General features: G+C 43.0%; 1 protein-coding gene across 2 annotated transcripts in view; it reads left to right on the forward strand.

Moving 5' to 3' along the window:
- Positions 1–25,554, forward strand: part of LOC121540418 (cytosolic phospholipase A2-like) — a 42,467-nt gene extending 16,913 nt beyond the window's left edge. For both annotated transcript variants that reach the window (XM_041849272.2, XM_041849273.2), the window contains exons 4-18: positions 956–1,104; positions 1,229–1,345; positions 1,792–1,829; positions 3,916–4,060; positions 4,981–5,117; positions 5,309–5,531; positions 6,860–6,974; positions 9,087–9,224; positions 9,397–9,486; positions 10,399–10,464; positions 15,468–15,695; positions 18,146–18,330; positions 21,294–21,483; positions 22,939–23,096; positions 23,795–25,554. In XM_041849272.2, coding sequence (XP_041705206.1) covers positions 956–1,104; positions 1,229–1,345; positions 1,792–1,829; positions 3,916–4,060; positions 4,981–5,117; positions 5,309–5,531; positions 6,860–6,974; positions 9,087–9,224; positions 9,397–9,486; positions 10,399–10,464; positions 15,468–15,695; positions 18,146–18,330; positions 21,294–21,483; positions 22,939–23,096; positions 23,795–23,923 — 2,108 coding nt within the window. In that variant the 3' untranslated portion in view covers positions 23,924–25,554. The remainder of the gene's footprint in view (positions 1–955; positions 1,105–1,228; positions 1,346–1,791; positions 1,830–3,915; positions 4,061–4,980; positions 5,118–5,308; positions 5,532–6,859; positions 6,975–9,086; positions 9,225–9,396; positions 9,487–10,398; positions 10,465–15,467; positions 15,696–18,145; positions 18,331–21,293; positions 21,484–22,938; positions 23,097–23,794) is intronic.
- The last annotated feature ends 267 nt before the right edge of the window (positions 25,555–25,821 follow it).

The following is a 25,821-nucleotide window of genomic DNA, read 5'->3' on the forward strand; positions in this document are numbered from 1 at the left end:
TTCACAGAGTTCAAGTAACAGACACATCTCAACATCAACTGTTCAGAGGGGACTGTGTGAATCAGGCCTTCATGGTCAAATTGTTGCAAAGAAACCACTACTAAAGGACACCAATAAGAGGAAAAGACCTGCATGGGCCAAGAAACACGAGCAATGGACATTAGACCGGTGGAAATGTGTCCTTTGGTCTGGAGTCCAAATTTGAGATTTTTGGTTCAAACCACCGTGTCTTTGGGAGACACGGTGTGGGTGAATGGATGATCTCCGCATGTGTAGTTCCCACCATAAAGCATGGAGGAGGAGGTGTTATGGTGTGGGGGTGCTTTGCTGGTGATACTGTCTGTGATTTATTTAATTCAAGACACATTACCAGCATGGCTACCACAGCATTCTGTAGCGATACGCCATCCCATCTGGTTTGGGTTTAGTGGGACTGTCATTTTTTTTTCAACAGGACAATGACCCAACACACCTCCAGGCTGTGTAAGGGCTATTTTACCAAGAAGGAGAGTGATGGAGTGGTGCATCAGATGACCTGGCCTCCACAATCCCTTGACCTCAACCAAATTGAGATGGTTTGGGATGAGTTGGACGGCAGAGTGAAGGAAAACCAGCCAACAAGTGCTCAGCATATGTGGGAACTCCTTCAAGAATGTTGGAAAAGTATTCCAGGTGAAGCTGGTTGAGAGAATGCCAAGAGTGTGCAAAGCTTTCATCAAGGCAAACGGTGGCTATTTGAAGTATATATATCAATATATTTTGATTTTTTTAACACTTTTTAGTTTACTACATGATTCCATATGTGTTATTTCATAGTTTTGATGTCTTCAATATTATTTTACAATGTAAAAATAAAGAAAAACCCTTGAATGAGTAGGTGTGTCCAAACTTTTGACTGGTACTGTAAATGTATGTACTGTATGCAACGCATGAATTTGCGTGTTTGTGTCTGCAGTGGACACTCCTGACCCCTATGTGGAGCTGTTCATTCCCACTGCCCCTGAGAGCAGGAAACGAACGAGGCATATAGACAATGACATCCACCCAGAATGGAATGAGACCTTTGACTTCATACTGGACCCAAACCAGGAGAATGTTCTAGAGGTGAGAGATGGAACAGTGTCAGTTCAGCACAGTTTAATTTAAGTCAAATCAACTGAACTCCCAGTCAGGTCAAGATGTGGAAGCTGAAGCCTTAAGCTTGTTGGTTGGTGCTGTACTCAATCAGATAACTTTAATGGACGCCAATTACGTGATGGACGAGACGCTTGGGACTGCGTCGTACAACATCTCCAAGATGTTGAAAACTGGCCAGACAGAGACCGTGCCTTTCCTTATCGGCAAAGTAAGACTTCTATACTTTCACTGTCTGTCTGTAGAGTATCCTGAAGGAAAGAGTGTGCCTGAAAGACATTAGCTCTCACACAAATGTAATTGTCGGTTGAGTGATGTTGACTCATCTATGGCTGTGAGGTTTTCCTCTCTTCTCCTCCTACCTCTTACTGAATATCCCTTTCCTTTCTCTTCTCTCACCCTCTATCTATCCCTCTTCGTCCACTCTTCCTCATCCTTAATGTAGCTTACCCACCTGCATCTCTCTCCCCTTCTCTCCTCTCATTACCCTCATCCTCCTATCTCTCATCCCCTCTCCTTGTGGATGTTGAACTGTATCCCAGGGAGTTTTGCTGTTGACAGATTCATTTTTTGTTTGTTTTTTATCCCAGGCTGTTGACAGATTAATCAATGTTTTCTCTTCTACAATAACCACAGCGATTTGTGTTGTTTTGACAGGCAACCAATGTGTACTTAGAGATGGCCCTGGAGGTCTGGTATGTATACTCCCATTAATACTCCTCTCGTTGTCTGTCTGTCTATTTATTTGGATCCCCATTAGCTTTTGCAGAAGCAGCAGCAACTCTTACTGTGGTCACCTTAAACAAAGCACAGGAATTCACCTCAAGCTATGTAACCCACACCAGTGTGTTTTAGTACAAAGCTCTTAACATGTATTTTCTACGTTTTTGATGATGGGGGTTACAGGTACCCCCTTCCTGTACCTGTGGGATGCCACTCAAAATGAGAAATCTGAGAAATGCATACAGACAAAGAACATCATCAGCAGTTTTGTAATATTCTGTATGAAAGGAAAATAAACAAAAAAGGCTCCTCCACCCCAACCCCCTCAGTCCCCATCCACCCGCCCGCGTCCTCCCTCCCCACCCGGAAACCATGTTTCCCATCCCACCTATCCCCCCTCTTCCCACATCTTCATCTTTCCATATTCTGGTCCAGTTAAAGGATGATTCAGTTACATTTAGATCTGTGGGCCATACTTTTTTGATGGCTAGCTCAGAGTATGAGCTTTCTAATAGTTGTTTATATATTACAGAGATTAGTCCTTTCGTGAGACCAGATAATCTGTTTACAAATTTAATCATTGGATGATTTGACAGCTGGGTTTCCCATGGAACTCCATAGACCAGCATAGCTGACCTAAGTTGGAGATAAGGAAAACAATTGTTACCTGGTAATATAAATAAATGCTTCTTTCAGATCTTGGAATGTCCTCAAACTATTAATGATATCGCCAAGGGTACGGATACCACATTTGGACCATTGAGGCAATGTGAAAGGCCATCCTCCAGATCACAAGGAATTATTGTTAAATATTGGAGGCTGGGCATGCCTTTTCATTTCCCAGTTGAATTGTTTTTCAATTTTGCGCCAAATAGATTGTTCTAGCAAAAATGGGGCCAAAGCGTAGTTTGTTTAAGAGATAGATCAATGAACACCACTTCTTCCAGGGCAATGGGAGCCACCATATTTCTCTCTATTCTTCTTTTAACAACTGTAACTGTTTTCAGTAAACAAATGGCTTAGATTTACTGTACTGTTGCAACAAAAAAACTAGAATGTGTTGTTTTACAGGGTCAGCCATAGTAGTATGGCACCCCTGGAGCAATTCAGGGTTAAGTGCCTTGCTCAAGGGCCCATAGACAGATTTTTCACCATGTCGGCTCGGGTATTCAAACCAGCGACCTTTCGGTTACCGGCCCAATGCTCTAACCAGACTGTTGTTTTAGATAAAGGGGAGGACATGTTTGGCATGTTTGTAGTCTCAGTAATGGGGAGGTGGGAGGTCAGAGGTCTTGGTTGTGTTTGTCTCAGGAGATCTGTATCAGACCAGACCAACTTGGAACCAGATCTTATCAGATCTGGAGCCTAAGTTAACTTCATTCATGGCTGGCTAACCTACAGAACATAACATCAATCATCATGGCTGACTAACAGGTCTACTAGAGAGAATACAGAGATGTTTGTCTGTTTCCATATGGGAAAACATGTGATGTTTTAAAGCAGTTGTTGAAATGTAATAACGTAAGTGTGAATATGTTTTGTCTGCTTTTGTTTATGCTTTTTACTGTAGGTCTCCTGAACTAATCTTACTTCATTTCACTCAACAACACACCTCTTAAACTCACTGACCCCACAAACAGGCTTTTGCTAGTGGGACACATTCAACTGAGCACTCTAACAATCTACATTGATAATCAATTATTACATTTGTCAAATATGACTCTTCTAAAATATTTATTGGTAACACTTTATTTGGATAGTCCATCTGTAGATGCTCTACATGCCATCTACACACTATCAGTAACATTTCAACTATCAACCAACCCTAACCCTAGCTCTAACCCTAGACCTTAATCTTATCCTAACCGTAACCATAGCAAGCAGTTGCTTATCAACAGATAGTTTGTTAATAGTATGACCATCTGTAGAGCATCTACAGATGGAAAATCTGGACTATCCAAATAAAGTGGGACCTATTTATTTTATAAACATTATGTCTTGCTTATGATGGCCATATGCAGGGTTAAAACCTTATCTTGTATCTGTGTCCCCATGCAGTACGAACATGGACCTGCGGTTCAGTCTGACCCTGTGTGACAAGGAGAAACTATTCAGACAGGCCCGCAGAGAGAGGGTGATGCTGGGCATCAAGAAGCTGCTGGACATGGAGAAGCCCAGCTTCCTCCCCAGCACCCCTCAGGAGGTGGGCATACCTGAGTACTGTGGGCCCAGGCTTGCAGAGCGGCCCACTGCCAACCACAGTGTTCTTTTTTAAAATCAGTTTCTGACTTCTAGTCAAATACAGTGTTTTACATGTGATACCTCATGTATTAGAATGCATTGCAGGGTCAATGGGTCATAGAATGGTAACCATTCCAAAATGACAGGGCATTATAATAGACATGAGCTAAATAAAGCATTTATTGCCATAGAAAGGGGGCTTACTCTGCAGTTACTGAGCATAGTGGTTCATAGACGAGACGATATTAGCCAACAACACCACTTTTTATATGCAAGAACACGTACACCATATCCACAGGTTTCTTAGTATTCAAACGTGATCATTTTATAGGCCCTATCTTCTTCTCAGACCGAGAGCTCTGAAGGCTGGTTCAGAGGCAGCTGACATTTGGCCCTGTTTTCCTGGTTGTAGCCTCCACCCTCACCTCTCACTGCCTGCCTGTGCTCTCGGATGATCCGGAAGCTACCAGCCATAATGAGATAATAATCCACCACATAAAAGTGTTGTTGCAGAACTTCTGAGCTGTCACACCGCATTCCCACGGGGGCTAGTAAATACTAGAACATTTCACAACTCCGTGAAGTGCAGTTGTTGTGTCAGAGTGGGTTAGAATATTTGTTGGTAATGTCTATGGAAATGACTGTGGTTCTAGTTCAGAGAAGTCATTGCAGAGTTAAAAAGAGGCCTTGGAACTGCAGTAAGTAGAGTGATGCAACAACAGCCATCTAGTGTAAACTGACTGACTGAGGGAAGTAACATCAGGAAGTAGGGCTTACTGACAGTTGAGATGCTATGAATCTCAAGGAGTCATGTTATGATAGGGATCCTAATCCTTTCCAATCTCTTCCTGTCTGTGGCTGTCTTTGTCTGTGTCTGTGCAGGTGCCGGTGATTGCCATAGTGGGTTCAGGGGGAGGCTTCAGGGCCATGGTGGGCTTCTCTGGGGTGATGAAGGCCCTGTATGAGTCTGGGGTCCTGGACTGTGCCACCTACATTGCTGGCCTCTCTGGATCCACCTGGTCAGTCAACTATTCATCTGTTTATACCATGCTCTCCCTCCCTCCCACTCTTCTTTTCTCCTACAGTATTTACCCATCTACCTCTGCACCAACGTTTGCCCCGTTTTTGGATGGAGGACTGTATGTGCTCTCCCTGTGTGTTCTCCTGCCTCCTTTCCTCCCATCTCTTTCCCTCTCCGTCCCTCCCACAGGTACATGTCGACCCTGTTCTCCCACCCAGAGTTCCCCTCTAAGGGTCCTAAGGAGATCAATGTGGAGCTGATGAAGAGAGTGAGCAGTAACCCTCTGAGACTGCTGCTGCCCCAGCACATCACCAACTACATTCAGGCTCTGTGGAGCAAGAAGGCCAACGGACAGCCCGTCACCTTCACTGACATCTTCGGCATGCTCATCGGCGAGACACTCATCCCTGCGGTGAGAGGAGAACCGCACACACCTGTTTTTGTTACGCCATTATTTCACCCATCTCTCTCTCTTTCTCTCAATTCAATTTCAATATCAATTTAAGGGCTTTATTGGGAAACGTATGTTAACATTGACAAAGCAAGTGAAGTAGATAGTTAAGATAGATTAACAAAGTGAAATAAACAAGAAATATTAACAGTAAACATTACACTCAGAAGTTATAAAAGAATAAAGACATTTCAAATGTCATATTATGTATAAATACAGTGTTGTAACAATGTGCAAATAGTTAAAGTACAAATGAGAAAATAAATAAACATAAATATGGGTTGTATTTACAATGGTGTTTGTTCTTCTGTGGCGGGTGATTTGGACGGAGTCAGGCGCAGGAGGGTAAATCACAGAATAAATGGTTTATTCGGTAAGACAGTGGTACGCAGCAATGCATAAAACACTCCAGTGCGGTAAATAATGCGCACTGGAGAAAACAAGGCACACAGGTAAATATCCCGGTGATACAAAACACAATAGCTCCACTGAGCTATAATCTCCTCTTCAATAAACAATCACGCACAAAGACAAGGGGGGCAGAGGGAACACTTATACAGGTACTGATGAGGGGATGTGAACCAGGTGTGTGTAATAAACAAGACAAAACAAATGGAATGATGAGATGAGATGAGGAGCGGCAGTGGCTAGAAGGCAGGTGACTACGAACGCCGAAGCCTGCCCAAACAAGGAGAGGAGGCAGCTTCGGAGGAAGTCGTGACATCTTCACTGGTTGCCCTTTTCTTGTGGCAACAGGTCACAAATCTTGCTGCTTTGATGGCACACTGTGGTATTTCACCCAGTAGATAAGGGAGTTTATCAAAATTGGGTTTGTTTTGTAATTTTTTGTGGATCTCTGTAATCTGAGGGAAATATGTGTCTCTAATATGGGGTGATACATTTGGCAGGAGGTTAGGAAGTTCAGCTCAGTTTCCACCTCATTTTGTGGGCAGTGTGCACATAGGCAGACCTGGCTCTCAAGAGAGGACAGGCTATGGCGGCCTTTCTCAATAGCAAGGCTGTCTGTACATAGTCAATTCTCTCTCTCTCTCTCTCTCTCTCTCTCTCTCTCTCTCTCTCTCTCTCTCTCTCTCTCTCTCTCTCTCTCTCTCTCTCTCTCTCTCTCTCTCTCTCTCTCTCTCTCTCTCTCTCTCTCTCTCTCTCTCTCTCTCTCTCTCTCTCTCTCTCTCTCTCTCTCTCTCTCTCTCTCTCTCTCTCTCTCTCTCTCTCTCTCTCTCAGGATGAAACTAAACTGACTATAACTCCCAGTGTTTCTCTGTTTTCATCAGAGGATGGACACAAAGCTGAGTGAGTTGCAGGAGAAGGTGAACGAGGCCCAGTGTCCTCTCCCTCTGTTCACTTGTCTGCACGTCAAACCAGACGTGTCCGAGCTCATGTTCGCAGGTCAGTGAGTGTGTATGCGTTGTGGGTGTTCTGTGTGTGTGTTTGTTCACACGATGGTTACGCAACAATCACTGTGGTCAGTTTGAGTAGACCTGCGTAAGACCTGCCTTGAACTTACTGATTTACATTCATAATGGTGTGTTAACGTTTGTGTGTGGGAGTTGGTGTGTGTATGTATGTATTACTGTAGATCACAAGGTCAGTGTGACTCTGAGGCTCTTCTCAGTTGTTCAATGAAGCGTAGCATTTCAATAGGAGTTCATTCACCACAGAAGGCTGGTGAGAGGAGGGCGGCTCATAAAAATGGCTGGGATGGAGTGAATGGAATGGTATCACACTCAAACTCATTGATGTGTTTGATACCATTCCATTCATTCTGTTCTAGCAATTACAATGAGCCCGTCCTCCCCAATTAACGTACCACCAGCCACCTGTGTCATGCACGTAGTGTGAGTGTGTTCGCAGTACTGGTCATGTAGTTGGAATGGATGATCGAAGTTCTGAAGTGTGTGTGTGTGTGTGTTTGTTTGCATCTCTAGTACAATGAGTATGTGTATTCCTTCTGCATTATGAGTTACCAGAGATGGTCAGATAATCTCTCCCACATGCAAATGTCCATTCTCTACATTTCTTTGGAGCATCATTCATTTCACACACACTGATGTGTCATGGTGGGCTGATATTCAAATGTTGCTTTGAGACATTAGACAGCACTGAACAGTCATCCATGAATGTACTGGCATATTGCCTGTGCTGGTTAAGTTTGTCCCCATCATTTTAAAACGAATTCATAGTGACACGAGTCTGAACAATTTGCAGGTCTGAAACAGTCTCTGTTACTGAAGGTAAGGAGGAACTGGAAGTGATGAAGAACAAAGGATTATGCAAATGGTATTCCAAAACAGCGAATGTAGCTAACAATATATTGACCCCAGGCATTCCTGTAGTTGTAGTTTTAGTGCTGTAGTATGAGAAGGAACATCAACAATGTGTAAGTGTTAGTGCTGGGAATTGCGATACGATATTATCACGATACTTAGGTGCCGATACGATATGTATTGCGAATCTCGCTGATTCTCACGATTCTATATGTATTGCGATTCGATACTGTGATTTTTTTTTTGCGATTCGATGTTCCAAACCTATTGCTCACCATATGTCTGCTGCAGAGGGAAAAGAGAGAGCCTTGAGAAAAGTTTTGATCAGTCATGGAAATAAAAGTGCTGAAAACAAATTGCCTACCTATTTAAAAAGAAGATGGAGAACAAGCTATGAACGAAACAAACTGGAGTTTTGGGGCAGGTACAGCAAACTAGCTCAAAAATAATATTGAGACATTGTCAAAACAATAGATATATCGTCACAAAATAGGTAGGTGTAGTACAATGTGGAAGGGCGATGTTATGTAGGTGTCAATGTGGTTGTGGTACGCCCCTACTCCTGATCTAGGATCTTTCTCTAATTTTAGCTTGAATCATAATGACATGAAAAACGGACCTCAAAACAGTCCTTAGGGACAACCTGTCCCCTGTTAGGGTGACTGAGTCCATGACTCTATGCTGAGTTATTGGTACTGTGACCAACATATTATTCATAATGTTCATGCAAATGAATGTTGGTGTTCCAGTGTATTTTACAGATTAGCTGGAATAGAATATTACATCAGTTAGTCAGTTACTTATTTTCACTGTAAGTCCTCCACCTTTTATCTCTGGTGTGACAAGGTAATGCTTTCACACCTATCCCAGAGAAAGGCAAAAATAACACCACATAACTTACAGTACAGTAGTAATATTATTCTCCTTAATCCAGGACCAATGATTGGCTGAAAGGTGATAGTGTACTGTCATTCTGAGGAACTCTGTCAGACTTAAAATGTGTGAACAGTGTGTTGTGTTGTGTTGTGCCTTACAATTATATGTGTTGTGTCACTACAGTCATGTAGGGCATACCCCCCCGTTACTTGGTTCCAGTAATGGAGGTCATAATGACAGTTGCTTCTGGCTTGCACTGTTACTGTAAACCTGGTCTACAGTGTGCTCTCCTAATAAAATAGTTAGCTAGTTACATACACTGATTGATTTTGTTCTAATTGTACACTTTTTTTGACAGACTGGGTGGAGTTCAGCCCGTATGAGATTGGAATGGCAAAGTACGGAACGTTCATGACCCCTGACCTTTTTGGAAGCAAGTTCTTCATGGGAACCGCTGTGAAGCAGTATGAAGAGAACCCACTACATTTCCTTATGGGTAAGAAAACCCAGACTTAGACACACACACACACAAACAACAGAATATTGCTGGCACTTCCGCATAGGACTTCCTGAAGAGATAACCTCACATGATAAGCTATCATCAAACATGGCATTCATAAGTCATTACATGATATTGATGTTGATCTAGTGGGTTTCTCTCTCTCCAGGGGTTTGGGGGAGTGCCTTCTCAATCCTCTTCAACAGAGTGCTGGGGGTCAAAGACACAGTCGGGGGGAGCACCATGGAGGAAGAGCTTGGTAAGAAACCACACACACTTTCCTTATAGCCCCAATCCTAACCCTGACCTCTGGTCTTATCCCTGACCCAAATGAAGTCATGCATCCTGTACAGATAAAGTACCACATCATGGTCTCCTCCACAGTTAGTACAGCACATAGACTTGTCTTGTGCAGCTCATACATTACAGCTTATAGACCTGAAGACAATGACTGTGCTTAGCCCAAAGGCTTAGTTCTTATGTGTTGTGTTATCCCATAGTCCCAATCCAATGTGTTGTGTCTGCTCTGCGCAACGCAAGCCAACTGCACCTCCCATTGTATTCTGTTTCCTATTGCGTACGGTACGTCTGACTCTTTGTGTGAACGCAGATGAATGTGACATGCTAGTGACAGCTGTACCTGATGTCAGCTCACATCACACCCGTCAAGCAGTTCCTAAAATAACTTTCTACTGGGGTTTCACAGATGTGGATGTGATTCCCCCTCGATCAAAAGAAAGATTATGTTCAGCTTCCTGTCATTATTGATAACTGCTTATTAAGATGTTTGTTTAATGGGCTGTTGGTGTTTGATTTGAACTTTTAGCACACCAACACACATACCTACAATAGAATACATACAGTACCTGCTTGCAGATGCAGTGAGTGCACATAAAATGTGCACCCACTGCATCTGCAAGAAGGTACACCTACACCCATTCCAAGAATTTACTGGTTTATGTTAAATGCCAATTGTTATATTGTGTTTGTTATGTAAGCCATTGTTGCAAATTAGTTTATAAAAAGGTAGGGCCTAAACAATTGAAAGTTAATTGGACAGCCTAAGCAATACATGTCATGCTGTGATAACCTCTGTGTTTTTGAGATGTAGTGAAGACTTGGATATGAGTGAAAGTGCCATTAAAGAAGATGTCCTTGTCTTTTCCCACAGAACAGTTAAAGCCTCAACACATTGTGGGGGAGGACAGTCTAGATAATGATGAGAGGCCTCAGAAAGGTGAGAACTGCAGTATCCATGATGCATAATGATTCATACGAAATACACAGAAACCTGAAGAAGTGTGTGGTCTGTTTTGACACATTCAAACTGTTCAGGGGAAGTCACCGCCCTGATGCTGCATTGATGGAGCAGTGACTGTCTGATTAGGAACGGGCTGTCTTGCCATAGTGAGCTAGGTTATAGGCCTACGTCATGGGCTGGATAGAAGCAGTCTACCATCTGCAGAACTGGATAATATTTCCTTTATTTGCCTCATAAAATAATAGAAAACTAAATAATATGTCATGGCTTTAGAAGCTTCAGATAGGCTAATTGACATCATTTGAGTCAATTGGAGGTGTACCTGTGGATGTATTTCAAGGCCTACCTTCAAACTCAGTGCCTCTTTACTTGACATCATAGGAAAATCAAAAGAAATCAGCCAAGACCTCAGAAAAAATGGTAGACCTCCACAAGTCTGGTTCATCCTTGGGAGCAATTTCCAAATGCCTGAAGGTACCACGTTTATCTGCACAAACAATAGTATAAACACCATGGGACCACGCAGCCGTCTTACCACTCAGGAAGGAGACGCGTTTTGTATCCTAGAGATGAACGTACTTTGGTGCGAAAAGTGCAAATCAATCCCAGAACAACAGCAAAGGACCTTGTGAAGATGCTGGAGGAAACAGGTACAAACGTATCTATATCCACAGTAAAACGAGTCCTATATCGACATACCCTGAAAGGCCACTCAGCAAGGAAGAAGCAACTGCTCCAAAACCGCCATAAAAAAGCCAGACTACGGTTTGCAACTGCACATGGGGACAAAGATCGTACTTTTTGGAGAAATGTCCTCTGGTCTTATGAAACAAAAATGGAACAGTTTGCCCATAATGACCATCGTTATGTTTGGAGGAATAAGGGGGTAGCTTGCAAGCCGAAGAACACCATCCCAACCGTGAAGCACGGGGGTGGCAGCATCATGCTGTGGGGGTGCTTTGCTGCAGGAGTGACTGGTGCACTTCACAAAATAGATGGCATCATGAGGAAGGAAAATTATGTGGATATATTGAAGCAAAATCTCAAGACATCAGTCAGGAAGTTAAAGCTTGGTTGCAAATGGGTCTTCCAAATGGACAATGACCCCAAGCATACTTCCAAAGTTGTGGCAAAATGGCTTAAGGACAACAAAGTCAAGGTATTGGAGCGGCCATCACAAAGCCCTGACCTCAATCCAATAGAATATTTGTGGGCAGAACTGAAAAAGTGTGTGCGAGCAAGGAGGCCTACAAACCTGACTCAGTTACACCAGCTCTGTCAGGAGGAATGTGCCAACATTTACCCAACTTATTGTGGGAAGCTTGTGGAAGGCTACCCGAAACGTTTGACCGAAGTTAAACAATTTAAAGGCAATGCTACCAAATACTAATTGAGTGTATGTAAACTTCTGACCCACTGGGAATGTGATGAAATAAATAAAAGCTGAAATAAATCATTCTCTCTACTATTATTCTGACATTTAACATTCTTAAAATAAAGTGGTGATCCTAACTGACCTAAGACAGGGAATTAAATGTCAGGAATTGTGAAAAACTGAGATTAAATGTATTTGGCTAAGGTGTATGTAAACTTCCGACTTCAACTGTATCTCTCATAAAGCTGTGATTGAGAATAGAATATGCTTAGGCTTAGGCTATAGACTTTCAGTGTTGTTATTTTTGAAAGCCACAACAATTTCAGGCTAGAATACCTTACATTTTTAGGCTATTCAAAAAACTTTGAGATGGAACTCCGTTACATTCATTGTTTGATCGGGAAAAAGCCATGCATAAAATGATGAAGCGTAGCCTTCAGTCATATTCATAGCCTATCGAATGGAGAGAGAAGGGTATATAGGCTAAATGTTTTTAAACGGTTAGACACAAGATAGTTAAGGAGTGTCCGTTATAAAACAAAATTAGGTTTAGGCTATTGCCTAATGCCCATGCATCCAACAGAGAGAGAGAGAAACAATAGGCTATTTTCTGACTGGACATTTTGCTTTGCTTTGGTGGAATTCTCTTCTCCTACATTCCTCTCTTGCGTTCTGCTAAAAAAAAATAAAGGGAACACTTAAACAACACAATGTAACTCCAAGTCAATCACACTTCTGTGAAATCAAACTGTCCACTTAGGAAGCCACACTGATTGACAATAAATGTCACATGCTGTTGTGCAAATGGAATAGACAACAGGTGGAAATTATAGGCAATTAGCAAGACACCCCCAATAAAGGAGTGGTTCTGCAGGTGGTGACCACAGACCACTTCTCAGTTCCTATGCTTCCTGGCTGATGTTTTGGTCACTTTTGAATGCTGGCGGTGCTTTCACTCTAGTGGTAGCATGAGACGGAGTCTACATTTACATTTTAGTCATTTAGCAGACGCTCTTATCCAGAGCGACTTACAGTTAGTGAGTGCATACATTTTCATTTTCATACTGGCCCCCCGTGGGAAACGAACCCACAACCCTGGCGTTGCAAGTGCCATGCTCTACCAACTGAGCTACAGGGGTCTACAACCCACACAAGTGGCTCAGGTAGTGCAGCTCATCCAGGATGGCACCTCAATGCGAGCTGTGGCAAGAAGGTTTGCTGTGTCTGTCAGCGTAGTGTCCAGAGCATGGAGGCGCTACCAGGAGACAGGCCAGTACATCAGGAGACGTGGAGGAGGCCGTAGGAGGGCAACAACCCAGCAGCAGGACCGCTACCTCCGCCTTTGTGCAAGGAGGAGCAGGTGGAGCACTGCCAGAGCCCTGCAAAATGACCTCCAGCAGGCCACAAATGTGCATGTGTCTGCTCAAACGGTCAGAAACAGACTCCATGAGGGTGGTATGAGGGCCCGATGTCCACAGGTGGGGGTTGTGCTTACAGCCTAACACCATGCAGGACGTTTGGCATTTGCCAGAGAACACCAAGATTGGCAAATTCGCCACTGGCTCCCTGTGCTCTTCACAGATGAAAGCAGGTTCACACTGAGCACATGTGACAGACATGACAGAGTCTGGAGACGCCGTGGAGAACGTTCTGCTGCCTGCAACATCCTCCAGCATGACCGGTTTGGCGGTGGGTCAGTCATGGTGTGGGGTGGCATTTCTTTGGGGGGCCGCACAGCCCTCCATGTGCTCGCCAGAGGTAGCCTGACTGCCATTAGGTACCGAGATGAGATCCTCATACCCCTTGTGAGACCATATGCTGGTGCGGTTGGCCCTGGGTTCTTCCTAATGCAAGACAATGCTAGACCTCATGTGGCTGGAGTGTGTCAGCAGTTCCTGCAAGAGGAAGGCATTGATGCTATGGACTGGCCCGCCCGTTCCCCAGACCTGAATCCAATTGAGCACATCTGGGACATCATGTCTCACTCCATCCACCAACGCCACGTTGCACCACAGACTGTCCAGGAGTTGGCGGATGCTTTAGTCCAGGTCTGGGAGGAGATCCCTCAGGAGACCATCCGCCACCTCATCAGGAGCATGCCCAGGCGTTGTACGGAGGTCATATAGGCACGTGGAGGCCACACACACTACTGAGCCTCATTTTGACTTGTTTTAAGGACATTACATCAAAGTTGGATCAGCCTGTAGTGTGGTTTTCCACTTTAATTTTGAGGGTGACTCCAAATCCAGACCTCCATGGGTTGATAAATTTGATTTCCACTGATAATTTTTGTGTGATTTTGTTGTCAACACATTCAACTATGTAAAGAAAAAAGTATTTAATAAGATTATTTCATTCATTCAGATCTAGGATGTGTTGTTTAAGTGTTCCCTTAATTTTTTTGAGCAGTGTAGTTGGCTATATAGTTAAAATAGGCTAAACCATTGTCTGTCACATCACAATGTCGTCACCATCAACGATGGCTGTCAATCATTGTTGGTAGACGATGCTATGGTAATATCGCCCAAACCTAGTCAGGCAAATAGGGGAGAACTGGGACGAAAGTAACACTTTTAGTTTTTTTCCTAATCACTCAAAGATCGATAGAGCTAGACCATCTTCCATGACAAACAACTTATATACACTGAGTGTACAAAACATTAAGGACACCTTCCTAATATCGAGTTGCACAAGGTGTCAAAAGCGTTCCAAAGGGATGCTGGCCCAATTCTTCCCACAGTGTTTTTGGCTGGATGTCCTTTGGGTGGTGGACCATTCTTGACACAAGAAACTGTTGAGCATGAAAAACCCAGCAGCATTGCAGTTCTTGACACAAACCGGTGTGCCTGGCACCTACTACCCTACTCCATTCAAAGGTACTTAAATATTTTGTCTTGCCCATTCACCCTCTCAATGGCACACATACACAATCCATGTCTCAAGGCTTAAAAATCCTTATTTAACCTGTCTCCTCCCCTTCATCTACACTGATTGAAGTGGATTTAACAAGTGACATAAATAAGGGATCATAGCTTTCACCTGGATTCACTTGGTCAGTCTATGTCATGGAAAGAGCAGGTGTCCTTAATGTTTTGTACACTCAGTGTATGTCCTCGACCATTAGCAACTGTAATTACAACCGAAAAACACTTTTTTTAACTTACATTGCTCAAAACCACTTTTTGTTGATAACTCTGTGAAACAGAGGGAGCTCATCCTCCGCATGCTGACTCCACTACATAATTCTAGCTTCTGTCTTATCTGAGAAAATGGGCGTCTTACTTTCGTCCTGGCTCTCCCCTACCAAGGGGACGGGTGCACAACTCCAGTATGCCAGATTCTATCCTTGCCTTGTAGTATCAGACAATATACCTACTATACAGTATATCATATTTTTATACCTGGGTGTGTAGACTGAACGATTGATCAATTAAACTGTAGCCCTCGAGGACTGGAGCTGTGCACTTCAGATCAAGGCCTATCAAGCATCTCTAGCTACCAAATGCATACTGTAAGCCTACTGTACATCCCATGTGCCTCCCTTTATCAACATTGTCCCCTTCTCTCTCCCTTGCCACCTTTCTTTTCCTCCATCTCTGCCCAGAGACGGAAGACGAGTTCCGCACCGCCAAGAACAGTTGGGTCCAGCGAATGATCACCTCCCTCGTCAGCGACTCCTCCCTGTTCAACACGCGAGAGGGGCGGGCGGGGAAGGTCCATAACTTCATGCTAGGCCTCAACCTCAACACCAACATGCCCTTCTCCACCTTTGGAGACTTTATGTACCAGAACTCCTGTGCCTCCGTCGAGGATGAGGTTGACGCTGTCACAGGTCAGTTGTCACATATGGATATCTAGGAGTTCTAGATGTGACACATTCTAGATTCCAGATTCCAGATATGACAGATCTATGACCTGTTCGATTCTAGATAAACCAAATCAAATCAAAGTTTATTGGTCATGTGCACAGTACAGTGAAATGCTTACTTGCTAACTCTCCTCAACAATGCAGTACATTATCAATATCCATCAAGAATCAAATGCCAAATACAAAAGTCAAAAAATAACAAGTAGTAACGAAAAGTCAGATCCTCTGTGATGTGCACACCGAGGAACTTGAAGCTTTTGACCCTCTCCACTGCAGCAAATTCTAGATCCAGCAGAGTAGGGATTATCAACCAATTTTTTCTTCAGCGGATAGTCGGGGGGGCTGGAACATAATTACAAATAATTTGTAGACTGCAAATTGACCGCAAGAATCCCAAACAGATATAATATTTGACTGACACATCATCATTTCATTTGTATACGATCACATCTCTGTATTATTTACATTTTTACATTTTAGTAATTTAGCAGATGCTCCTGTGGTGTCCAACAATAAAATAAAAACTTGTGGGGCCAAATAAAACCACTCACGGGCCACCAGTTGGGGAACCCTGCAGTAGAGCTTGGCAATAGAGCTCTTGTTGGAGCTGTGTACTATTCAATTAACTTACAGTGGAGTTATGGTAGTGATAGAGTTAAGTTTGACTGTGTAGTAAAACAGTACAATTACAGTACAGTTACAGCACAATAGCTTTACTAATTGCCAGACTGTGTACTTTTTCACTCGGGCCCCCCTTCCAGTATTGGGGAGCATTGCGCCCACGTGCACGCACCACATCTATCTCTATGGGCACAAGCACTGTTCACACAAACTGTTCACACCCCTCTTGTTGATGGAGAGAAGTTTGGAGGTTTAAAGCTTATTTCCTGCAATTCTGCACATTTTGTCATGTGGTGCAAAGAACATGTTGCCGTTTTTAAAGCTACTTTTCTTGCAGTTCTATACATTTTGCCATGTCTAATGTGTATTCATGTGATATTTGAGTAACTAAGAAATTCCAACAATATCTATGGGCTAAACATCCTAAATATAAAAATTTTAGCTGACATGGGCTAGTTGATCAGGACATTTCTGACAAGTTATAAATAGCTCTCTAAGGTATGCAAAGACTAACATGACATGAAGAACTGATGATGCACTACTCAATTTTGAAATGTCACCTTGTGACTGAGTTCCTTTAAAAAAAGAAACTGTGGGGGGTGGGGCACAAGGGGTCAGCAAGAGGGGGCGCACCCCACAGTTTCTTTTTTTAAAGGAACTCAGTCACAAGGTGACATTTCAAAATTGAGTAGTGCATCATCAGTTCTTCATGTCATGTTAGTCTTTGGGAACCACTGTACTAGAGGTCTTCACTGGTCCAAAAGGTTGGACCCGATATGCATGAAATAGAGCCCCGTTCCGAACGGATCTTAGGACAACTAGATCCGTTACGTATAGACCTGGTTGGATCCAGACCCCGTCCGATCCGAGTGAGGGAAGCACAAGAAAAGTCATTTTTTAAGCTGCTTTATTAAGCAGAGCTGATAAAGTGCCAGAGGAGGGAGAGAGAAGTTGATGTGCTGCTCTAGCATGCGGGGTAGGGGCCTTACTGTGAACGAGTGAAATGGGCAGGCAGGATGGAGGGAGACATGAGAGACAGCAACCAACCAAGCCGACTCACGCTATAGTAGACTAATAGCTGCCATAGCTAGGTCAATAACTTTCATCAAATATGATTACGTAGTACCTGTCTTGACTCCATGAAACTTGGAGACGCAAGTCAAGCTAGCTAACGTGAGCTAGCTAGGCTAATTGAGGCTGCAGTGCATGCGCTTTCTCATCCTACAGTTACAAGTAACAACAACTCCATTCAGAATATTAAGTAACAGCCTACCTGTTGGCTCTTGGTCATTGTAGCCTATCCTTCTCCTTTAACTTTTTAATTCTGTCATTATAATTCCATCTTCCATTGATTAGACTTTTGCCACACACTGAGGCTCTATGACTGTAGCCTATTGCCCCATTGATGACTTATGATTGGCTAACAACAACAACAACAAGCTCAACACGCCACATCCACTCTCGTGAAAAGCAAGAGCAACTGCAGCAGTCGTGTTGGGATCTGTACACGGACCCTTCCAGACAAGTCGGTTAAAATTACACATACCCGAGACCCGTGACAATCATATCAGATCCCACCCAGACCTGTGACATTATTTAGAATTCTGGATCCAGACCCTCTCGGGTATTCGGGTACATGTGGATCCATGAAGACCTCTACTGTGTACATATGGAAACAGTTACAACATGACCATCACACACACAACCAATCAACACACACATACGTCCCCTTACGCATTTCTACTGTAACACGTTCTGTATTTATTCTACATTGTAATCCATAACATTCTCAGACCCAGATGAGTTTGCTGGTATCTACGAGCCACTGGACGTGAAGAGTAAGAAGATCCACATAGTGGACAGTGGTCTGACCTATAACCTCCCGTACCCCCTCATCCTGCGGCCGCAGCGTGGCGTCGACCTCATCATCTCCTTCGACTTCTCAGCCCGCCCCAGTGACTCCAGCCCACCCTTCAAGGTCAGTAGGTTGACCACATGTCCCGGATTGTGCAGGACAGTGCCGCATTTTGGCCCTTTGTCCTGCGTCCCGCAACCAAACAATCATGTCCCACATTTTAGCAACAAATTCAAACATCACTAATTTAGAAAAAATAAGTTGTTTTGTCCCGTATTTCAGTCAGACATTCCAACCGGTCTCTTCCAGTCACGTTGTGCTTATGAAAAAATATACATCATAAGGATGTGGTACTGGTGATGTTAAACACTTCTCCAATCGTTGTTGAGATCTGATGTTCTGCGCAGCGCAAGACAAGACGTAGGCCAATGTCATATGCCTATTGTCAATCAATCACATTTCTCGAATCCTTTCAGGTTAAATTCCAGCTAAACTTGGAGAGGACAGTTTGGCCTAACAACTTATAAAAAGCGTACTCCTGACGAAAAACTACAAATTAAGTAAATAGACATATTAGACTGAAAGATATAAGGTAATTTTGTCGAACTTGTGAGGCTCTCCATGCTCATCAGCCACCAATTGTGCAAGTTCTCCCACTTAAAAAGATGAGAGAGGCCTGTAATTTTCATCATAGGTATACGTCAACTATGACAGACAAATTGAGAATTTTTTTTCCAGAAAATCACATTGTAGGATTTTTAATGAATTTATTTGCAAATTATGGTGGAAAATAAGTATTTGGTCACCTACAAACAAGCAAGATTTCTGGCTCTCACAGACCTGTAACTTATTCTTTAAGAGGCTCCTCTGTCCTCCACTCATTACCTGTATTAATGGCACCTGTTTGAACTTGTTATCAGTATAAAAGACACCTGTCCACAACCTCAAACAGTCACACTCCAAACTCCACTATGGCCAAGACCAAAGAGCTGTCAAAGGACACCAGAAACAAAATTGTAGACCTGCACCAGGCTGGGAAGACTGAATCTGCAATAGGTAAGCAGCTTGGTTTGAAGAAATCAACTCTGGGAGCAATTATTAGGAAATGGAAGACATACAAGACCACTGATAATCTCCCTCGTTCTGGGGCTCCATGCAAGATCTCACCCCGTGGGGTCAAAATTATCACAAGAACGGTGAGCAAAAATCCCAGAACCACACGGGGGGACCTAGTGAATGACCTGCAGAGAGCTGGGACCAAAGTAACAAAGCCTACCATCAGTAACACACTACGCCGCCAGGGACTCAAATCCTGCAGTGCCAGACGTGTCCCCCTGCTTAAGCCAGTACATGTCCAGGCCCGTCTGAAGTTTGCTAGAGTGCATTTGGATGATCCAGAAGAGGATTGGGAGAATGTCATATTCTCTCAGATTCAACCAAAATATAACTTTTTGGTAAAAACTCAACTCGTCGTGTTTGGAGGACAAAGAATGCTGAGTTGCATCCAAAGAACACCATACCTACTGTGAAGCATGGGGGTGGAAACATCATGCTTTGGGGCTGTTTTTCTGCAAAGGGACCAGGACGACTGATCCGTGTAAAGGAAAGAATGAATGGGGCCATGTATCGTGAGATTTTGAGTGAAAACCTCCTTCCATCAGCAAGGGCATTGAAGATGAAACGTGGCTGGGTCTTTCAGCATGACAATGATCCCAAACACACCGCCCGGGCAACGAAGGAGTGGCTTCGTAAGAAGCATTTCAAGGTCCTGGAGTGGCGTAGCCAGTCTCCAGATCTCATCCCCATAGAAAATCTTTGGAGGGAGTTGAAAGTCCGTGTTGCCCAGCGACAGCCCCAAAACATCACTGCTCTAGAGGAGATCTGCATGGAGGAATGGGCCAAAATACCAGCAACAGTGTGTGAAAACCTTGTGAAGACTTACAGAAAACGTTTGACCTGTGTCATTGCCAACAAAGGGTATATAACAAAGTATTGAGAAACTTTTGTTATTGACCAAATACTTATTTTCCACCATAATTTGCAAATAAATTCATTAAAAATCCTACAATGTGATTTTCTGGATTTTTTTTCCTCATTTTGTCTGTCATAGTTGACGTGTACCTATGATGAAAATGACAGGCCTCTCTCATCTTTTTAAGTGGGAGAACTTGCACAATTGGTGGCTGACTAAATACTTTTTTTCCCCACTGTATTTGCTTTTACTTCTCTCAACCATGTTTTAAAAGTATCCCTTCCTAACAGTTTTACATTGCCTTTGTGCACTCAGTGCAGCGGGAGCAGGTGTGGCCGGAGCATCGCGCCACCACTTATCACAATGGTTCTCGTTTAGTGAAGTTCGATCAAAGCTGAATCAATGTCTTGGAACATCACATAATTATTAATTAGTACCTCACATAACAGAACCAAATATAATCACATAGTATAACATTACTGTTACACCAAAAACACCACCTGATTTCTTATGAGATTTTAGGATGGTTAGCTGAATAGTCAAAAAATAATAAAATGCGGCCAAAACTCAACAGCACGCAGAATGATACAGGATATAGTTTGTTAACACCATGTGCTCTAATTCGCTCACGAAACAGTCATTCAAGAAGATCTAAATGCATATTCCCATGAAACTGATTGACATCAAATTATTGGCTTGCAGATGCAGTTTGGACGTTTCACTGTAAAACGCGAAGTATTATTATTCATGATTGACAGTGATGATGGCCTATTTTGAAATTAGGTATGCCTAACTTGGTGTTTGAGGGTATTACAAATAAAAACATTTCTTGAGACAATATATGTTATCATAGGCAGCACATTGCAATTGGAGGATGCATTTTAATATATTAGGTATTTTAAATGTGGTCACCCTGAAGGTCAGGTCATTGTGATGCCAAGCTCCGCCTGCCAGTACTTTGTTTTAAAATGTTTGTGTTTATTTCATTTTATCATTGAAGATTATTTTGTAAGCAATTTTTTTTAAATGATTAAGTAGTTAGGATAAAGTTACAATCATTTTACTATGCCGTAGTAATCAAGAGGCTAACTTTTGACTTGTGTTTGGTATATAGGAGCTGCTGCTGGCTGAGAAGTGGGCCCGGATGAACAAGTTGCCATTCCCTAAGATCGACCCCAAAGTGTTTGACCGCGAGGGCCTGAAAGAGTGCTACGTATTCAAGCCAAAAAAGGGGGAACGGAACTGCCCCACTGTCATCCATTTTGTCCTGGTCAACATCAACTTCAGGATGTTCAAAGCCCCTGGTAAGTACTGTATATGTACAGTGTATACCATATGTATGTCTGTACCGGTTGTTTGTGTACATGTGAACTATGTGAACCCTGTTTGAAAGTGATTTCCTCTTCAATTAGGCTATGGGGCTTTTAGCTATAAGCTATGTTATTTTAGTGACTGGTCTCCCCTATCTTGGTTTTGGTTCCTAGATCAAGTCCAGTGTATTCCGATCAAGTCTGGTCTGCTCCGATGTATTCCATACATAAGATTAGGCCCCTTACTGACTGTTTGTCCATAGGGAATATGCCCCTAAGGAAGTTGAGGGTTTATGGTGGAGAACTGGGCCGTGTGTGGGATTGGTATTTTACGAGCTGCCTAGTTGGGTGACTTATGAACCCATAAGGAGCAGATCTGTGACCAGGTGCTATGGGGGGAATCTCTCACTATGCTGGGAGAGCAGTGTGTGTAAAAAGGGTATACATCATCAGCCATAGGAACACATATAGACACTGGCCTGGCTTCTGCGCTGCCTCACACACTGAATTATAGTGTTTAGGGCCTCATGATGAGGGCCACTCACATTTAGTCATACGCTGATGTATTTATCTCTGTGTAGGAGAGAGAAAGAGAGTAGGTTATATCACTGGTCTGGTAATCCCCTGTAGAGTCAATGACAAGTGTGCCCTCATTTAGGGATCATAAATTAGTAGAATTAGCAAACACATGAGAAGTTGTGGTCCTCTGTAGCTCAGCTGGTAGAGCATGGCGCTTGTAACGCCAAGGTAGTGGGTTCGATCCCCGGGACCACCCATACACAAAAATGTATGCACGCATGACTGTAAGTCGCTTTGGATAAAAGCGTCTGCTAAATGGCATATTATTATTATTATTAGAAGACGTGTAAAAAGAACCCAACCTCGTAAGGCAGACGGAAAGAATTGCCGTACCTGCAGGCAACAATTTACAGAGTGTGTGGCTGTTTTGTGTAGTTCACGTCCTGTTAGCCGTCAGTCAAACTGCGCAACAGTGAAACCGAAACTAACCTCAAGGGTTAACTTTAGGCATTCATTCTGAGTTAGTTCACAGTTTTGGTTGAGTTTAGGCATTCATTCCATGTGGTTAAGGTTAGAGTAAAGGTTTGGGTTAGGGTTAAAAAATAAAATGAAAAAAACGAGTGCCTAGCACTACGATTGAACCCGCGATGTTCGGAGCCATAGCTCAGTTTAACAGATACTGTTACAGCTACTAGATAAGTTACTAGATGTTAACAGGCACTCGAATTGCCCCTAGTGGAGCAGAAATGGCCATGTAAATAAAATGACTAGCCATCACGTAACTTCGCCATTGTTAAAATGAATTGACAGTGTGTAATCCACTGGAGTTTGGGCTGAAACAACCATAGTTCTGAATTAGCCATATGATATAGGCTATCATAGTCACTATCATCCTGAATTACATATCATCCCTTTTCTGTGTGTTTGAAGGAGTGCCTCGTGAGACAGAACAGGAGAAGGAGATGGCTGACTTTGACATCTTTGACGACCCCGAGACACCGTACTCCACTTTTAACTTCCAGTACTCAAACCAGGCCTTCACACAGCTCCACGACCTCATGGAATTCAATACGCTCAACAACATCGAGGTATGTTCAGCATTCAACAACATCACCACTGGCTACTGTACATCCGTTTCTAATATGTTAGAAGGTCAGACAGTTTTTGGAACATTTGAACCAATAAGTGCTCTTAAAAGGAAATATGTTGATTTTGAATATTCAGACATCAAGCTCAGTTTGAATGCTGGAGCCATACTAGTTTTGTCTGGGTTGGTGTGTTATGGTGAGGTGTTTTTAAAAATCAAGGTCAAATTGACATTCAGTTATTAAGCACTGTGTGAGGCTGTCTAAAAAGTCGGTCAGAACTAAAATGCCCGTGACTAAAGGGGTTTCCCAATATTACATTAGGACTGTATGTGGTAGATGGTAATGTGCATCCTGACTCCTGTTCAAACCACCCTCAACGAAGAGGTCTGTTCAGTTAGCCAGAACTAATGTATGTAAAACAATATTCCAACAACGTAAATGTCAGTTCAGCCAGCCAGATGTAATGTACGTAAAACATTCCAGCAACATCAAAGTTTGCTCAATTATCCATCACTAACTAGGGGCCCCTGGAAATCAAACACCTGTGTGTAGGCCTATGCTGATTAGTTTTTTTTTTATCTAAAAAAAATCACATTTCAATTCATTATGATTGCTTGTTAACGGTCAATTGACTAGCCACATGTGTAGGTTAATACAGAGTGTTTAATCCATTCCACCTCCTCCATCCACCTTTCTAGGTGATAAAAGAGGCCATTAAGGAGAGCATCGTGTACAGGAAGGAGAATCCCTCACGCTGCGCTGTGTCCCTCTCACTCAACGAGATCCAGAACAAAATGTTCCTGAAGCGGGAGAAAGCCCGGAAGTGAGAGCCGGAATGCTGACAGAAGCAAGGTCAAGCTATCAGACTTTGCGAATTGACATACATTGGCAATGATATTTAGCAACAACAACAAAATTGGGGGAACATTGTTGGTTTGTTTTGTCCATCTAATGTGAATGAAGAGGGTTTGGTGGAAACCATAGAAAACTGTGGTGGATATGATTGAACAACCTGACAGAGACTTATTATGGACCCTAATGTTTAGTGATGTAAAGCCTTAAGAGGTCTTAAAATAGCAGTAAACTAAACTCCATGCTCCAGGTTGACTTTCCATTTGATAAGTTTGACTCTTGTATGTATGCTGTGTTTTTTGATGTAGCAGGGTTTTCCTCCAGGATAGTTGTAAACAGTTGTTACTGATCTAAACACAAGTGATCTCATCGCAAATCATGGAAACCATAGAATAGGAGGTGTTCTTAAACCCTCAGGTTGTGTTTGATGGCAAAGTGCACCACCTCCGGATACCTCAAACATCTCAATTATGTTTATTCAACGCAGGGTGTGTCTTAAAATCAAACCCACTATTTCGAATAACAAAACAAAACTCAACACCATAGAAACGGCCGCTCAGTCTGCCTTTTTTAAATTCCTCTCTGTCACGTTTGAGTGTGTTTATTTTCCTGAGTGTGTTATTTCAGACTTCTTCTTAGAAAAAAAAAGTTTTTTTTTTTTTCAAGTAATTTCCTTCCACCGTGACCACTCAGTGACTTCTTAAAAAGCTACAGGAAAGGTGTCAATGGAAGTAACCTGAGTCCAGACTTAGCCCCCGCAGTTATGGTCTGGTGTGTCTGTGCTGAGGGAGGGTGAGAACGGTGGGGTGTAACCCTGGCAAGGACGTGGCGTGATGGTTGAGAGCACTCCCACTCATCAGCACACAGTGGAATTTTACACAGTACACCTACACCTGCAGCGTCTGAAGAGAAGAATCTGACACACTACACCAATACCTGCAGGGGCCAAGAGGCTTCCAGCGTGCTGTGGAATTTTACACAGTACACAAAGCCCTGCCTTCCAACCGTGGCCTGACTGGACTCACGGTTCAGCCTAGTTTTTAAAACATAATGTTATGTAGAACAGGTGATTTTCTTAATCTTTTATCACAGAAGCCCAAATAGTTCTAGCTAGCGACTTTTTGGTTTTACTGTGTATTTTATTTTGTGCAAACTAAAAACATTTTTTAAATCTCATTTCATACTGAGCTTTGTACAACATCACACAAGCAATGATAGTCATACTGCTGATCTTTTAAAGACACCTGTGTGGCACCTTTTTATTCAGTGGATGTTATTCTCATAGGTAGAACGAATACATGAGAAGTAGGAAATATTTGTATTTTTTTCCATGTACAGCTGTCTTGGACTACAGTACATTTCAATTTTTCTAGCAATGTTTACAATTATGGGCAGTGGTGTAGTGGAGGGTAAACACAAACGCCGTTTACCCACCATGCTTTTGGGCCCAACAGTTTCCCACCATGCTTTTGGGCCCAACAGTTTCCCACCATGCTTTTGGGCCCAACAGTTTCCCACCATGCTTTTGGGCCCAACAGTTTACCCACCATGCTTTTGGGCCCAACAGTTTACCCACCATGCTTTTGGGCCCAACAGTTTACCCACCATGCTTTTGGGCCCAACAGTTTACCCACCATGCTTTTGGGCCCAACAGTTTACCCACCATTCTTTTGGACCCAACAGTTTACCCACCATGCTTTTGGGCCCAACAGTTTACCCACCATGCTTTTGGGCCCAACAGTTTACCCACCATGCTTTTGGGCCCAACAGTTTACCCACCATGCTTTTGGGCCCAACAGTTTACCCACCATTCTTTTGGACCCAACAGTTTACCCACCATTCTTTTGGGCCCAACAGTTTACCCACCATGCTT

The sequence above is a fragment of the Coregonus clupeaformis genome, chromosome 26 (assembly GCF_020615455.1).
Source record: "Coregonus clupeaformis isolate EN_2021a chromosome 26, ASM2061545v1, whole genome shotgun sequence".
Taxonomy (NCBI): Eukaryota; Metazoa; Chordata; class Actinopteri; order Salmoniformes; family Salmonidae; genus Coregonus; species Coregonus clupeaformis.